The sequence below is a fragment of the Poromitra crassiceps genome (assembly GCF_964638095.1).
Source record: "Poromitra crassiceps genome assembly, contig: HAP1_SCAFFOLD_1253, whole genome shotgun sequence".
NCBI classification, from domain to species: domain Eukaryota; kingdom Metazoa; phylum Chordata; class Actinopteri; order Beryciformes; family Melamphaidae; genus Poromitra; species Poromitra crassiceps.
This window is the reverse complement of record NW_028151157.1, coordinates 12,501-30,949: the sequence shown is the minus strand read 5'-3', so window position 1 is coordinate 30,949 and position 18,449 is coordinate 12,501. Positions and strand designations below refer to the sequence as shown.

The following is an 18,449-nucleotide window of genomic DNA, read 5'->3' as shown; positions in this document are numbered from 1 at the left end:
GACACCCCCCCGTCAAAAAAAAAAAATCGAGTTATGACGCCATTTGGCGTCGCTGGCACTGTACGGTAAATTTCTAATGACGCCATATGGCGTCGCTGGCACTGAATGTGTTAACTGGCCCCTGGCCTTCTATCATTTCACGAAAGTGGCCCCCGGGCAAAGCAAGTTGAATATCCCTGGGTTAGGGTCTCCAGGTGAAGAGTTTTGGGGTTTCTCGAAGACCTGTTTTTTGGGGGAGACCCCTGACTCCCCCGGGGTCTTTGACCCCTTGGAGACCCTTCACCTATAATGCTCCACACCAGTAACTAGCTCCAGCCTCCAACCAGGTGCTTCCGTATGCGTCTCATACTGGCGCACACGGTACCGTGCTCGTCTGATGCACAAGGTGTGTGACAGAGCGGCTGTGTTTGATGCCGTTGGAGTGAGAACAGGCTGGTTCTTTGTACACAGATTGAAGAGAACCGGCTGTGGAGAGATGGAGGTGAAGGTTGTACAGGGAGGAACCTTCCTAAAGTTGAATTCAATTGAAAAATGAATGAACAAACCTTCGTCAGCCTCCACAGACAGGTCGTCAGCCTCCACAGACAGGCTGTACGGGTCGGAGCGTGTTTTCTCTTTGTTCTTCAAAGCACAGGAGTAATTCCCAGAGTTAGCCGTGGTCAGAGGGTTGAGCTGAAGGGTGGGGCCGGTCTCATTGAGGGCGTGGCCATTTCTGTACCAGGTGACGTCCAATTGGTGGAAAGAGCAGAGTGCAGCAGTGCAGCTCAGTGTAACTCTGCTGCCCGCTTTCATCACTCTCTCACTACTGGAGCTGGAGATCCTCATTTGTGAGCCATCTGTAATTAATTCATTTTAATTTTACAATGCATGGTTTTGATCCAAGCAATTTGATGTGTTTCAACTGATCATTTGTATTGCCTTTTTTCCTTCAAATTTACAGCATGTAGATTCATAAAAAAAAGTGTGATATAAATATAATTTTTTGTAGCAGAAAAACAAGTTGTATTTGCATTAATATTAGCTTTATTTTTTAGTAGTGGTTTTATTGAAATGAAAGATATAGCACAAGGTATAAGAAAATGTCTGCTTCATCTCAATGGGTCTAACCAGGTTAAATAAAAGTCAAGTAAAATAAAACATAAAAAAAATCAGTATTAATTAATATTATTCTCAGCATTATAATATGATGTCCTTACCAATGACTGTGACAGTCACTCCTTTTTTCCCAGTCCAGTGTCCTCTACTGTCATCTGCTTCCATTCTGAAGCGGTGAGTCTTTGAGTCTGTGAATTGTATATCCATAATCTGCAAAGTGCAGTCGCTGCTGAGGTCTCCCAGGTATCGGTAGTGGCGGTTGTTGTTTGTAGTGCTGCTGTCGTACACTGATGGAGTGGTTCCATGGCAAATTTCATGGTCCTGACACCACACAACCCTCACTATCTTAAACTCCTTCAGGGATGTGAAGGAGCAGGGGATGGTCACAGTCGATCCTTTCACAGCACAAATAGAGTTTGGATAGTTGACCCTTTCACCCAGAGCACCTGGAAGAAAGAACAGGACATTGGATTAGAGAGTTGCTGGATGACACTGTAGTCGTCAGGATCCTTCTTGAATCTTTATGCAGAGGAGCGTAACATCACTTCAGCAGCTCCTCGATCAACTTTGGTTATTCTGTAACAACTGGGAGCTCCAAGTCACTTTTGAAATAAATAAATAAATAAATACATATGTACATAAATAAATAAATAAATAACCCTAACCCAAAACAAAGCCAGTAATCAATCACACCAGTAAAATTTAGGTGAAGATGAAAAAATATGTAGTATTTTAAAACATAAGATATGAAATGTGTGCAGTATAGAAATAAGTATTTTAAAACACAAGATATGAATAAATATAGGCGTGATACAATATGTTTAAAAGAAGGCTTGATACCATGTCCTGGATAAATGTGCAAGGAGCTCAACAGTAGAAAAAGCTAAAATTTGACAGTAGCTATCATTAGAAATAACCAATAAAGAGGAAGTCAAACACCAGAAAATAGTTAGTAGTAAAATATAGTATTTGTTATGGTTTGTTATTGTATTTTGGGATATTCAGGTATTTGAACAGTTTAAATGGAGCCTTGGTTAATGAGATGGTTTTAGAGATGTCAGCTGACAGCATGTGTAGTTTATACAAAAGTCAAAATAACAACAATGCTCTCCTCTTACCAGCCAGAAGCAGCACAAAGCTCCAGGGAATCTTTTTGGCCCAAGCCGCCATCCTTACTCTCCTCTGTGTCTTTTAACCTGTTCACTCTTCTTCTGCTGCCTTTAAACACGGTGAGACCAAACAGCAGTGGTGTGTGAGAGGTTAATAGACTCACTGAATATGTGACTGACTGGTAGAATGACAGATGATGACATCATGTGGTCACTTTCTGACTTCCTTCTTTCTTTCTTTTCTTTTTTTCCGATAACCGTTTCCTCACACATGGGGCCCTATTCTCCCACAAGCCTTCGGCGCTAAAACGGGCCTTAAACGCAAAAAAACGTGCCTTGCGCCTGTTTTGGGACCATATCAATATGGCTTTAGGCTGCCAAATGCGCTTTAGGCCGAATGGGCGTGGCGCAGTCCCAGAATGGGCCAAAGTGGGCGTGTCAGCGCTAAATGCTATCTTCCGACGTGGCGTTAATTTAGCGCCTTGCGCCTTTGAAAAGCAGGCCTATTCAGTCGGCCAGTTGCCGGAGCGCTCCCCTCTGGCTCTCTCCCTCCCCTCTGGCTCTCTCCTCTTTCACCCTTCTCTGTGTCACCTCTCTCCCTCTCTCCTCAGTCTGACAGGCACAATACCGACTGTCTCTGACTCCCTCGCTCAGAGTCCCATAGAAAAAATAAGCTGTAACTTCACTGCAATGTGAACTCCCAACATGCATTGTGCCTCTCCATTTCGCTACTAAATAGCAACCAAATGAGCCGAAAACCTATATTAAGGGATCTAAATAATGTGTAATGGTAAGACAACCTCCAATTGTAGAACATTTCAATATTGGACCAAATAAAACATCGAAATGAAAACACCACCCTATGTGAAACATCTATGTCCTCCTGGGCCTATATATATCCTTTGTCGATTTAACGTGATTTAGATAAGTGACAGCGGAACGCGCTTCGGAAGCTTCTACTGTCATCTGCTCTACTGTCATCTGCTATACTGTGATGTCCGCTCCAATAACTTGGCCCTACTCCACATTTAGTTTTACAATAAAAACACATTTATGCAATGACTTTACATAATGTAGGCTATATTTATGTGCATCATCCTTCCTGCAGCAGGCGAGAGAAAATGATATCTTTCTGGACAAACTTTCACCAATCTAATAGGCTATATTTTTCTAGCTGATGCGTTTAGAACATTATTTTCACTTTGATCTTGCTATAGTGTAGCGTATTTACATGCTTGCAGTATTGAAACTGCAGTTAGATTGGTTTGAGAAGCATAATAATATGGAATAATAGCCTATAATGCAGACAGACAGACTGGATGAAGGGAGGGGGGGGGGGGCAGAGCATTTGGCTTTCGTCTGGTTTTGCGGGATCACTGGAATTGGAGCTAAAAAGGCAAGCGTGCGATTCGTTTATTGCAGTTATCCAATGAGCATGACGGTGCATAATTTTACGCTTAAAAGGCGTGGTTGTAATGGTTGAGGCTGCGTCTAGCGCCAGCACGACGATATCAAGTGCACTGGTCCACGCCCACTGATTTGAGCTGCGCCAGCCGCTCGGCCTAGAAACAGCGCCGATGCAACGATAGGGACCAAGATCTGCAAACTAGATAAAAGCTTCCAAATCTAGCTCACTTCTCTAACACCACCGTTCCTGTTATCTCCATTAGCTTTTACCGCTAGTCCAAAGTAACACAATGAATATGAATTCAGACAGTTTAGTTCAGGCTTTCCCAACCATGGGGTTGCATGACATTTCTAGTAATTGATCAATACAAAAAGATTTTATTATAATAATAAAAAGACCACAATTTAAGACAACTGAGCGTATCCGTTTTCACAAAAGCATCAGCTAAATGACCAAATGTAAATGTAAATATACATAATTTTGTCATGATAGAGCCATAACATATGACCCCCTTATTAACAGAGAACTGTTTCTTCGGTAGGGAGGTGGCCTGTTCAGTGATATGCTGCAGGAACTGAGCTGTAGGCATGTTAGTGGGCTCTGTGTTAACCAGATATAGCCCATATATCTAGCCTACTTAACTCTTTTTACATTTTCATTATTCAGAGTCATTGTTTGTTCAGTATTAATTTGCAGCCTTGTAAATACAAGCTCACCTGTACATATCCTGACCTGTACATATCCTGACCTGTACATATCCTGACCTGTACATATCCTGACCTGTACAAGTCCTGACCTGTACATATCCTGACCTGTACAAGTCCGGACCTGGGAAAATAAAATCCTCACTAATCTGTGGCTCATCCTGGCTATTCTGCTTCTGGCTGCCGTCCACAATACATTAAATAGCCTATGTGGTCTAAATTGAGCATTTACTTGCAAGTTAACATAGTATTACAAACTATAACATGATCAAAAACAAGTAGATTTTAGGAAAAATAAAAAATAAAAATCTGTTTTGGATGTCTGGGGTCACTAGAGTTTTGTGACATCAAAGTGGGTTCACAAGTATACATTATGAAGATACAGTAGTTGGCTGTAGCCGGGACTGCTCGAGCCATTGGGTTAATTATAAGTTTGCAGTGTGCGTGACTTGGAAAAAGTAAGAGCTATTTCTATCTTTATTACATATTTAATTAGTTATACTCCATGGCATGTGTATTGGGTGATAATTGTAGTTAAGAAAATAGTGTAACAGCTGTGCTATCATTTACTATATACAACAAGTGCATATTTCAACCCAGTTATAGTTGTGCAATATATGTACAGTATATTTGAAGATTGTATCTATTGTTGTGGGCTGATAAGATGTAGATGGTGTGTGTTTCACGGCAGATTGTTTTGGGAATGTATAGCTAGATGGAACTCAATGTAATCTTTGTAATGGCTAATGTTAAATTTGGCTGGAAGCCATTAATGAGCGATTACACATTTGTGGAATTGCAATGCAATTCCACATTTACACATCAGTTTCAGTAACATGTCTAAAGCTGAATGAGAGGAATCATCACAGAGAGACTGGGAGCTGCCCAGGAGATCTTAGCGGGTGTAGAAAGAACCGTGTGTGCTTACGAGGAGGCTTCAGGCTTCAAGCAGGAGATCGCCCGCCCTGCAGAGGAGACAGCTGCATGTTCTCCTGCGGCCTCCAGTCAAACTAGAGAAGGTTGGCTGAAGACAGACTGACTGACATCTTCATGTGATAGTGATTAAAGTCCACCACGATAAACTCTCTTGGAAAATATGACACCAAAGCCAATTCAATCTTTTGATTATTTAGTGTTGCCTTACTTTTCGGGTAACGTACATAACCGCAGACCGTGAACTAATCGATATGACTCACCGTTCAATTCCACACACACACACACACACACACACACACACACACACACACACACACACACACACACACACACACACACACACATATGGGGCCCTATTCTCCCACAGGCCTTCGGCGCTAAAACGGGCCTTAAACGCAAAAAAACGTGCCTTGCGCCTGTTTTGGGACGATATCAATATGGCTTTACGCTGCCAAATGCGCTTTAGGCCGAATGGGCGTGGCGCAGTCCCAGAATGGGCCAAAGTGGGCGTGTCGGCGCTAAATACCTATCTTCCGAGCTGGCGTTAATTTAGCGCCTTGCGCCTTTGAAAAGCAGGCCTATTCCTCCCCTCTCTCCTCTGTCACCCTTACCTGTGTCACTCTCTCCCTCTCTCCTACTGACAGGAGCAGGCATTGGTGTGCGTTTACCAGTTTATTGTGAAATAAATCCTTCCGCGTTGAGTTACTGTCACAAGCCTGTGTGACAACGCGTCTAGCCTGGGTAAAACAACTCCGTGTACCGCTTTGAGGCTGCAGGCAGTCTGACAGGCACAATACGACTGTCTCTCTCTGACTGCCTGTGAATGCCCCAGCATGCAATTGGGTACTCAATTTCGCTACTAAATAGCAACTAAATGAGGCGAAATAGATATAAAAGGTCGATCTAAAATAATGTGTAATGGTAACACAGCCTGCAATTGTAGAACATTTCAATATTGGACCAAATAAATAATCGAAATTAAAACACCACCCTAAGTGAAACATATATGTCCTCCTGGGCCTATATATATCCTTTGTCGATTTAACGTCATTGAGATAAGTGTCAGAGGAACGCGCTTCAGAACGCGCTTCTACTGTCATGTGCTATACTGTGATGTCCGCTCCAATAACTTTGCCCAACTTCACATTTAGTTTTACAATAAAAACACATTTATGCAATGACTTTACATAATGTAGGGTATATTTATGTGCATCATTCTACCTGCAGCAGGGGAGAGAAAACGATATCATTCTGAACAAACTTTCACCAATATAAAATTAATCTCATCATATAGGGATAGGCTATATTTTTGTAGCTGATGCCTTTAGAACATTATTTTCACTTTGATCTTGCTATAGTGTAGCGTATTTACATGCTTGCAGTATTGAAACTGCAGTTAGATTGGTTTGAGAAGCATAATAATATGGAATAATAGCCTATAATGCAGACAGACAGACTGGATGAAGGGAGGGGGGGGGGGGGGCAGAGCGTTTGGCTTTCGTCTGGTTTTGCGGGATCACTGGAATTGGAGCTAAAAAGGCAAGCGTGCGATTCGTTTATTGCACTTATCCAATGAGCATGACGGTGCATAATTTTACGCCTAAAAGGCGTGGTTGTAATGCTTTGGGCTGCATCTAGCGCCAGCACGACGATATCAAGTGCGCCTTTCCACGCCCACTGCTTTGCGCTGCGGCTGGCGCTCGGCCTAGAAACTGCGCCGCTGCAACGATAGAGCCCATGGGCTCTATTCTCCCACAGGCCATCGGCGCTATTACGGGCCTTAACCGCAAAAAAACGTGCCTTGTGCCTGTTTCGGCAAGATAGCAATAGGCTTTAGGCTGCCAAATGCGCTTTAGGCCGAATGGGCGTGGCGCAGTCCCAAAGTGGGCGTGTCGGCGCTAAATACCAGCCTAGTGATATCTTGGGACCTGGCCTACATTTAGCGCTTTGCGCTTTTGAAAAGCAGGCCTATTCTGTGCCTTCACTGCTTCTTCTCTGTCACCCTTCTCTCTCTCTCTCTCTGAGTTCCCAGCATGCATTGTGTTTCTTCATTTCGCTACTAAATAGCCACCAAATGAGCCAAAATAGATATAAAAGGTAGTTCTAAATTAATGTGTAATGGTAACACAGCCTGCCATTGTCAACATTTCAATATTGGACCAAATAAAACATCGAAATGAAAACACCACCCTATGTGAAACATATATGTCCTCCTGGGCCTATATATACCCCTTGTCGAGTTAACGTGATTTAGAGAAGTAACAGCGGAACGCGCTTCGGAACGCGCTTCTAATGGCATCTGCTATACTGTGATGTCCCTCCAATAACTTGGCCCTATTTCACATTTAGTTTTACAATAAAAACACATTTATGCAATGACTTGACATAATGTAGGGTATATTTATGTGCATCATCCTTCCTGCAGCAGGCGAGAGAAAATGATATCTTTCTGGACAAACTTTCACCAATCTAATAGGCTATATTTTTCTAGCTGATGCATAGAACATTATTTTCACTTTGATCTTGCTATAGTGTAGCGTATTTACATGCTTGCAGTATTGAAACTGCAGTTAGATTGGTTTGAGAAGCATAATAATATGGAATAATAGCCTATAATGCAGACAGACAGGCTGGATGAAGGGAGGGGGGGGGGGGCAGAGCGTTTGGCTTTCGTCTGGTTTTGCGGGATCACTGGAATTGGAGCTAAAAAGGCAAGCGTGCGATTCGTTTATTGCACTTATCCAATGAGCATGACGGTGCATAATCTTACGCCTAAAAGGCGTGGTTGTAATGCTTTGGGCTGCATCTAGCGCCAGCACGACGATATCAAGTGCGCCTGTCCACGCCCACTGCTTTGATCTGCGCCTGCCGCTCGGCCTAGAAACTGCGCCGATGCAACGATAGGGGCCACACACTTTTTGGCCTCTGCAATTCTAAAATGAATCCGGCGCCCTTGGTACAGGGATCAAATTAAATTCCATAAAAGATCACTGTGGTGAAATTGGGTTGTTTCAGCACACCAATAGTTACAACGTAGTCTCTTAAAACAGACGGTTGGCTCCTGCAATTTTCAAATGCTTCCTCCTAAACGTCTGTACTTCAAGCTGGGAGAACTTGGCCAAAGCAGAAAGGGAAACTCATGGATAATAATGAGCGATGATAGGCAGGTGTCTGGATGTAAGGTGATTGGAGAAATACGAGCGGATGTCCTGCAGGCTGGTTGGTTTGAACTTCCTCCGGTCTGAAGCATTTTTCCCCCCCAACTTCCTTTGACCAGGTTCTGTGGGCGTGAAGTACAGACTGGATATGATATAGAAGAGACAGTATGACTAGTTTCAACACGACAACATAACTAAAAATACATGACTGGAAGTATTGAAAACCCATGGATTACAAAATAGTAGTTGTTGAACTAACATACATTATTTATTTTATTGTATTCTGTTTATTTGGCAGGGACAGTGTGCATGTACATTAATCATTCTCAGTAAAGAACAAAGTAATGTTTATCTTTATGTTTATTTGCACATAGATACATAACATACAGTAATCATTAAAAAAAATTGACTCATTGTGCAGGAGAGGTTGGAAGCCAAAAATAGCTTATAAAGGTACCTCCCCCATATCAATTTCAACAGATATATTTGAAAAAGGAAAACAAATAAAAAGAAGAAAGAAAAACAGAAAAAATATTACATAATAGTACGGTTTATAGACTAAACAATAAAATTAACAAAATCTAGAATTAACAAGGAAATTATACAACAAGTTAGATAAGTTAAGAAACACAACAAATTAAATAAAATTACAGTAGGGTGCTTTTCAGATGTTTCTTGAATGATGATAATGTAGGTATTGTTTTTAGTGATGGAAGTAAATTCCATCACTGATGATCATGATGCCTTGCACCAGATCATAGCTTCAAGCTAATTTACATCTGTAGTCCCTGATAGGGCACCATAAAACAAAATACATCCAGTCAAACATGGGGCACCATAAAACAAAATACATACAGTCAAACATGGGGCACCATAAAACAAAATACATACAGTCAAACATGGGGCACCATAAAACAAAATACATACAGTCAAACATGGGGCACCATAAAACAAAATACATACAGTCAAACATGGGGCACCATAAAACAAAATACATAGGGCTCTATTCTCCCACAGGCCATCGGCGCTATTACGGGCCTTAACCGCAAAAAAACGTGCCTTGCGCCTGTTTCGGCAAGATAGCAATAGGCTTTAGGCTGCCAAATGCGCTTTAGGCCGAATGGGCGTGGCGCAGTCCCAAAGTGGGCGTGTCGGCGCTAAATACCAGCCTAGTCATATCTTGGGAGCTGGCCTACATTTAGCGCTTTGCGCTTTTGAAAAGCAGGCCTATTCTTTGCCTTCACTGCTTCTTCTCTGTCACCCTTCTCTCTCTCTCTCTCTGAGTTCCCAGCATGCATTGTGTTTCTTCATTTCGCTACTAAATAGCCACCAAATGAGCCAAAATAGATATAAAAGGTAGTTCTAAATTAATGTGTAATGGTAACACAGCCTGCCATTGTCAACATTTCAATATTGGACCAAATAAAACCTCGAAATGAAAACACCACCCTATGTGAAACATATATGTCCTCCTGGGCATATATATACCCCTTGTCGAGTTAACGTGATTTAGAGAAGTAACAGCGGAACGCGCTTCGGAACGCGCTTCTAATGGCATCTGCTATACTGTGATGTCCGTCCAATAACTTGGCCCTATTTCACATTTAGTTTTACAATAAAAACACATTTATGCAATGACTTGACATAATGTAGGGTATATTTATGTGCATCATCCTTCCTGCAGCAGGCGAGAGAAAATGATATCTTTCTGGACAAACTTTCACCAATCTAATAGGCTATATTTTTCTAGCTGATGCATAGAACATTATTTTCACTTTGATCTTGCTATAGTGTAGCGTATTTACATGCTTGCAGTATTGAAACTGCAGTTAGATTGGTTTGAGAAGCATAATAATATGGAATAATAGCCTATAATGCAGACAGACAGGCTGGATGAAGGGAGGGGGGGGGGGGGGCAGAGCGTTTGGCTTTCGTCTGGTTTTGCGGGATCACTGGAATTGGAGCTAAAAAGGCAAGCGTGCGATTCGTTTATTGCACTTATCCAATGAGCATGACGGTGCATAATTTTACGCCTAAAAGGCATGGTTGTAATGCTTTGGGCTGCATCTAGCGCCAGCACGACGATATCAAGTGCGCCTTTCCACGCCCACTGCTTTGATCTGCGCCTGCCGCTCGGCCTAGAAACTGCGCCGATGCAACGATAGGGGCCATAGTCAAACATGGGGCACCATAAAACATACAGTCAAACATAGGGCACCATAAAACAAAATACATACAGTCAAACATGGGGCACCATAAACATACAGTCAAACATGGGGCACCATAAAACAAAATACATACAGTCAAACATGGGGCACCATAAAACAAAATACATACAGTCAAACATAGGGCACCATAAAACAAAATACATACAGTCAAACATGGGGCACCATAAAACAAAATACATACAGTCAAACATGGGGCACCATAAAACAAAATACATACAGTCAAACATGGGGCACCATAAAACAAAATACATACAGTCAAACATGGGGCACCATAAAACAAAATACATACAGTCAAACATGGGGCACCATAAAACAACATACATACAGTCAAACATGGGGCACCATAAACATACAGTCAAACATGGGGCACCATAAAACAAAATACATACAGTCAAACATGGGGCACCATAAACATACAGTCAAACATGGGGCACCATAAAACAAAATACATACAGTCAAACATGGGGCACCATAAAACAAAATACATACAGTCAAACATAGGGCACCATAAAACAAAATACATACAGTCAAACATGGGGCACCATAAACATACAGTCAAACATGGGGCACCATAAAACAAAATACATACAGTCAAACATGGGGCACCATAAAACAAAATACATACAGTCAAACATAGGGCACCATAAAACAAAATACATACAGTCAAACATGGGGCACCATAAAACAAAATACATACAGTCAAACATGGGGCACCATAAAACAAAATACATACAGTCAAACATGGGGCACCATAAAACAAAATACATACAGTCAAACATGGGGCACCATAAAACAAAATACATACAGTCAAACATGGGGCACCATAAAACAAAATACATACAGTCAAACATGGGGCACCATAAAACAAAATACATACAGTCAAACATGGGGCACCATAAAACAAAATACATACAGTCAAACATGGGGCACCATAAAACAAAATACATACAGTCAAACATGGGGCACCATAAAAATTCAGAACAAAAAGGGAAGCACGCACATCTCCGTAAAAAATTTTTTTTACAGGTGCTGGACTCAAAAATACACACCATAAAAGAAGAGGAAGTCCGCACACTGTTGAAGCTCCAGCGACCACAAGTTTAATTAAAGCTTATACAACGTTTCGACCCCTTCGCGTCTTCATCAGGTACCTGATGAAGACCCGAAGGGTTCGAAACGTTGTATAAGCTTTAATTAAACTTGTGGTCACTGGAGCTTCAACAGTGTGCGGACTTCCTCTTCTTTTATGCACCGTAAAAATGCCAAAGGAAATCAACAGAAATGCTGATAATTCAGCGGACAACAACAAATCACAAACAACCGGGCGCCACATGAAGCAAAAACACCAGAAACTAAGATCTACAATGAATTACAATGTAATTAATGTAAGTATGTTAACATATTATTTACATGAACTAACATGAACAGATAATGAAAAATATGCATTATTTTAGAACATAAAACAAGACATGAAATATACTGTATGCAGGGTGAAATAAATAAGAAAAAATAACTGATATGACAATTCAATCAAACCAATTATACTCTCAGTAACATTGACAGGGAGAGTTGTCATGAATATTCATGTCCAAGGAGTCATCTGATTTGCTGTGAGCCTTCACTACTGACAAATGATTGGCTGCATTATGATATTGATGGATAGACAACTGCAACATGTCCTGACTTCCTTTTCAATTATTCTGTTTTTTTCCTGCTGTGATTTCAGTGGGACTTTAAAGGGAACTCTGTCACTACCTTCACTAAGGTGATGGACAGCTGGCTGTGTGAGAGCTGAGACATCCATCTGGAGTGAGATCAGCTCCTTGGAGATCCTACTATCCCTGGGCTGCTGCTTCTTCACCCAACCCGCCTTCAGCACTAGAACTACCCAGGTCATCATAATCCAGCTCAATGTCCTCCTCTCTTCCTTCAGCACTGGGACCACCCACGTCATCATAGTCCAGCTCAATGTTCTCCTCTCTTCCTTCAGCACTGGGACCACCCAGGTCATCATAATCCAGCTCAATGTCCTCCTCTCTTCCTTCAGCACTGGGACCACCCACGTCATCATAGTCCAGCTCAATGTTCTCCTCTCTTCCTTCAGCACTGGGACCACCCAGGTCATCATAATCCAGCTCAATGTTCTCCTCTCTTCCTTCAGCACTGGGACCACCCACGTCATCATAGTCCAGCTCAATGTTCTCCTCTCTTCCTTCAGCACTGGGACCACCCACGTCATCATAGTCCAGCTCAATGTTCTCCTCTCTTCCTTCAGCACTGGGACCAACCAGGTCATCATAATCCAGCTCAATGTCCTCCTCTCTTCCTTCAGCACTGGGACCACCCACGTCATCATAGTCCAGCTCAATGTTCTCCTCTCTTCCTTCAGCACTGGAACCACCCACGTCATCATAACCCATCTCAATGTCCTCACTCCGTTCAGCAGTGGAATCATCAAGGTTATAATAATCTGGCTGGATGTTCTCCTCTCTTCCTTCAGCATCTGAACCACGAAGGTTATAATAAACCAGCTCAATGTTCTCTCTTCCTGGCTGGTGCCTCCTTCTGGCCTGGAAAAACATGACAGCAGCTGTTACTGGATCACACCTCTCTTCTAGCTAAAATGTACAGTCTGTTTCATTTAACCAATCGTCTACTGAGTAAAGATGTTCAGTACCTTGCAGTAGAAACAGAGGCCAGTGAGCAGCAACAGCACAGTCAGCAGCGGGACAACATGTCTGACGATCAGATCTGCTGGAGAGGCTGAAACAGAAACATCTCATCAGATCCGCTGACATCATGAGAACAGCTCCCATTAAACATAAATCTCGTGTTGCCCTTATGCCTACCCCACACTACAGGATAATTTGCAAGATTATGGCCACGATTCCCCCCTCCCAATTTTCTCGGGGGTGCTCCCGATTTGAGGCGCGTCGGGCAGATAATCTTCCCAAATGATCCTGTAGTGTGTGGGGTTCAAAGATTCACAATCGGGAAGACTGCCTCTTCCCGATTGTGAATCGGGCATAGCTAACATGTTAGATATTTACAACCCGACAGGCGATTGCATCTTGAGCAGAGAGCCAGTAGTAGCTGCGTTTCCATTACAGTTTTTCGCAAAATAATCTGGTCCGCGTCCGCCCGCAGCCCTGCACAGAAACAAAGAACGAGGAAATTGTCATCGAGGTGAAATACCCGTGCGTCTTTGAACGGGACGGAAAACTAATGCTATACTGCAAAGCATGTAGCCTACAACAAGCGCTTAGGTCTCATATGCTTCCCGCATCGGCGAGTGTCCGCACGGAAAAGTGAGTCAAATCAGCAGACGCGCCCCTCCACAAGGCACCTGTGCAGACGGTTTTCGCCTGGCCGTGCACAGTAGGCCTACACCCCGAATGGACGCGGCTGTCCGCGCAAATATTAGTTAAACAAATCCTTTCAGTGCAAATGCATTATAAAAGCAAAAAATAAGATTTGTTTAGAAAACGAAATGACACAAATGTATTATTATTATTATTATCATTATTACTACTACTACACCCGGTGCGCACACTGAATAGGCATTTTAAAAGTTAACGTCGAGCCCTGCTTCCAAGGTGAATCTTCGGCATAATCTTCTAGTGTGTGGGGTTGCGTTTGAACAGACGCGATTGTGTGTGTGTCCCAAGATTGAAATGTTAAAAAATCGGCTCTTTCTGTCCTGTAGTGTGTGGGCTCTCAAGATTTTTATAATCTTCAAGGATTTGAAAATCCTGTAGTGTGGGGTAGGCATTAGTGATGCACAAATGTATCGGTTAAATATCGGAAATGGAAGATTTTTGCATTGTTGGCTACAACTGTCTCATCGGCCGATAAGATAAAATACACGATGGCAGTGGCTGATACTCATTGTATATTGTGTCACCATCACTAATCTGTTACAAAGCTGTTCCAAGTTTGAATGGAAGGACGGCGTACCAGCATGAGGTAAGAAAAAGACCTTCCTTAAACCTATTAAACCTATATGTTAATTTGCTTTCTAATTTATATATTTAGTTTAATTTCAGAAAAGGAATTTTTTGTTACGTGAAAGTTGTTACAATTTAAACTGAACGTCTGTACTCAAGTTACTGAAATATTAAGTAAAACTACTGGTGTTAAAAAATAAGGCTGGCTCTGATGACCACGACTTGTTTTCATTTACCATATCAGAGACCAGAGGTAAGTTGGTCGAGTCCAAACTGCTGATGATTGTAATAATGCAAAAATCCCCAAAAGTTTATCCATGCAAACGCTAGTTTCACGAGTCCTTTACACCCCTATAGTGTGTAGGTATGTTCATGCACCCCAACAGCCATTGGGGGCAGATTAAGATGAGTGAGTGAGTGAATGCATGAATCAGCATAGCTGTAGGATGTACATTACGTCATGGGAACATTTGATGTTACAGTAATGGGAGTATGCACTGCTGCATGCAAACAGGACTATTTGTGGAATATTGTCTTTTTTGGAATAAGGGCAAAAACTGGAATATTCTCCGTCAAGTTACCTGAGACAGTGAGAGACAGGGGCTGGCTCTCAAAGGAGAAGTTATGAGAGTAAACATAGATGTGATAAACACAGCTGTAGATCCCTTGGTGGGCGTGGCTTGCAGCAGGAAACAGGAAGTGGGCAGTGAGATTGCCAGGTGGCTGGGTGTGGTTGTCTGCTGTGTTGAGGGCAGAGTGATTGACAGCTGGCTGGGTGTGGTTGTCTGCTGTGTTGAGGGCAGAGTGATTGACAGCTGACTGGGTGTGGTTGTCTGCTGTGTTGAGGGCAGAGTGATTGACAGCTGGCTGGGTGTGGTTGTCTGCTGTGTTGAGGGCAGAGTGATTGACAGCTGGCTGGGTGTGGTTGTCTGCTGTGTGGGCGGCAGAGTGATTGACAGCTGGCAGGATGTAGTCCTGTGCTGTGTTGGAGGTGAGGTGGAAGAAGCCTCCTGGGTACTGTGGCTGGATGGAGCAGCTGATGGTGAAGCTGGAGCCCCTGAACACCTGCTGGGCCTCGGAGACCCCGTCCATGGAGGAAGAGAGGGAGATGTTTGGTTGAACCAGCAGATCTGTAAACAGAGAGGGAGATGATTGGCTGAACCAGCAGATCTGTAATCGAAAGATGACGGTTTGTCTGTTAGCAGCCACCGTCCAAGACAGAGGAGAGGCTACATTCATATGTAATACAGAGAACTGCTACATTGTAACACAGAGGAGTCAGAGAGCAGCCTGGCACTGTGGAAGCAGCTGAGGATGTGATGTCACTGTTCAGTTACCTGAGCAGATCAGCTCCAGGCTGGAAGAGCTATTATATGATTCTGACTTTGTGGAACACTCCCTCAGTGCAGACTCAGACCCATCACAGTCAGAATGAATCAACCAGTCATTTTTCATTGCCGTGAAAGATCTTGATGAGTTATACTTTCTCCATTGTGTTGAAACAGCAGAGCCACATGCCAGCTGTCTGCACACTACAGCTGCTGACTTCAGGTTCCACTTAGATCTCTCATTATGCACTGTTTTCCAGTCTCCATTAGATGTTTTAATCTCCAGTCCACCAGCACACCGGCTGGCTCCTCCCACCAACCTGACATCATCAGGCTCTGAACAGAAACAAGAGTCATTCGTAAAAGAAGTAAAGTCACTTTGATTAGAACAGAAATGAAGCCAAATACAAACTGCACCTCCTCTCCTACCTGAGCAGGTGAGTCCAACAGCTTTGCCAGGTGAGCAGGTGTTTCTAGCTGAGCCTGAGCTTCCACAGTCCAGGAGAACAGACTCATTGCCTTTACACTGGAACTCTTTGGTCCACATTGGAGCCTCCACTTCTCCATAGAGCGCCCCCTGTAGGACTGAGGGAGCCCTACAGCCAAGCTCCCTACAGACCACCCCTGCATCCTGCTGGTCAAAGTCAGCTTCACACACTGAGGTCCATGACTCATTATACTTCACCTCCAGTCTGCCTGAGCACAGACTAGTACCATTCACCAGCCTCACAGACTCTGGAGAGAGAGAAAGATAGAGAGGGGGGGGGGGGCAGAGGGTGAGCGAGAGTTTTGAATTGAGATGGTTACGTTACGTCAAGTTTCCTTCTGCAAAAACAAACAAAATTACTGCATTCCTCTTATTCTCGGTGTAAAATGCAATGATATATTGGCGATTTTAGTAGGGATGGCCATTTTAAACAATTGAAATACTCAAGTACTATCCTACTATTATGAACGAGTAACCAGGTACTCACGGATGGGGGGGGGTCTGTGTGATTACTATGGTAATGACGGAGCAGGGGTAACCTGCTGTGTATGGGGCTGTTCACACATAACGTTTGCATTTTTGCATGGAAAAAGCGTTACCTGGAGCATTTTTTGTGAGGAGAGGGACTGACTGTGATATTAGGTGAGGTGACGCTAAGCTAACGTCTAAAGCCTATCTCAGACAGTATCTCCGATGGTTGGATGGATGGCATTAGCGCTTCGGAGCACAAGCGAAGGCTCAATTCCAATACATGTCCATTGTCCAGTATCATCAATTTTACTTTATGATCACTGTTACACTAACGTAAATCCACGGATTACAAGGTCCGGTGTTCTGCCAAAAAGTGAACAAGTGACCAGTGTTTGATTAGCGTTACAGCTGCAGCTAAATAGTGATCACCATGAAGCGATTGTCTCCCAAAAAGTGATTCTTTCTCCACATTTCTTGTGACTAATGTTATGGGAAATGACAGTGTAGTCAGTAAACTAGTGCAAAGTTTTTTAATGAGTTTTAACGGGCGTGCGCTTTGAAGAAGCGTGCATCTGTCTCCTTCGGGAGCATATCTCCAGCCACCATTTTTGGGATGAGCTGGAAAACTTCCGGTTAAAACCTTTCAAAATAATGTTACTTAAACAAAAGTAAATAGCTTATTGATGCACGTTGGAGGAGAAAAAGGTATTATTTCAACGAACGAAGCAGCAAACCTTGTATCAAAATACTTGTTGAAAGATGATGTTATATGGCGTGAAACTGTGGCTGTAACGCATTACTCAAAATAAATAAGGTTACGTTACAATAAGCGTTTTATTTTGAAAGCAACAAAGCGGATGACACATTCTGGCTGACTTGACACCCGTGCAGTTCATGCTGCCAGATTCACATAACGATGCGTGCGTAGATCTAGACCATTTTTGAAGGGGTGGGGGAGTGGGGCGAGTACCCGAACAGCGTAAACGTTACTCGAGTACTGACGTTATGAACGAGTACTCGAGTACCCGAGTACTCCCGCCCATCCCTAGATTTTAGACCCTTCAAGATGGGCTCAAACCCCCTCAAATTCATCTTCAGGTGGTCTTTTAACTGGTGACCTGAAGATCAAGTGGTGATTTTAACTGATTATTTGAAAGTAGTCACCATGTTTCTTATTCTGATAGAACTGGGCTGATATATTTACAGTACATTTATGCACAATGAATTCAAGCATTGGTGCAAACACTCATTAGAAATGTCTGTTTTCCTATAGACCTTATTTGTCACTCACGTACGGGCACGCCCACCGCCGCCATATTCTTGACATTCCGCAGCGCGCTGTTTAAAAGTGACTGACAGCTGTCATAGCTTAGGACGCTAGCCAACGTTACTTACTAGCCTATTTAATGCTGTTTTTACTGCGTCAGGAGCTATTTCACAACAGCGATAGTGTGCTGTGTAATAATACACGGCTGTAGTAATAGCAGCAATAAAAGCCCGGGTGTTAGCTACTGTCCACAAACGTGAAGGGAAAGAGACTAGAGGCTAACGTTAGCAAACATTGGGCTCATGCAAGCA

The 18,449-nt window shown here is 42.9% G+C and overlaps 2 protein-coding genes across 2 annotated transcripts in view; both read right to left on the bottom strand.

The window, feature by feature from the left end:
* Positions 1 to 545: 545 nt before the first annotated feature.
* On the bottom strand, positions 546 to 2,314 carry LOC310771790 (sialoadhesin-like; the record flags this gene model as incomplete). Its single annotated transcript, XM_083664313.1, has 3 exons — positions 2,214 to 2,314; positions 1,197 to 1,541; positions 546 to 836 (listed from the first exon to the last, which is right to left on the bottom strand). Coding segments are annotated over exons 1-3 (688 nt in total), but the record flags the coding sequence as incomplete, so codon positions are not given.
* Positions 2,296 to 18,449, bottom strand: part of LOC310771789 (scavenger receptor cysteine-rich type 1 protein M130-like) — a gene marked incomplete at both ends in the record, with an annotated part of 27,651 nt that continues 11,497 nt past the window's right edge. Inside the window, 4 exons of the mRNA XM_083664312.1 lie at positions 2,296 to 2,313; positions 15,543 to 15,707; positions 16,122 to 16,249; positions 16,343 to 16,640. Coding sequence (XP_083520438.1) covers positions 2,296 to 2,313; positions 15,543 to 15,707; positions 16,122 to 16,249; positions 16,343 to 16,640 — 609 coding nt within the window. The remainder of the gene's footprint in view (positions 2,314 to 15,542; positions 15,708 to 16,121; positions 16,250 to 16,342; positions 16,641 to 18,449) is intronic.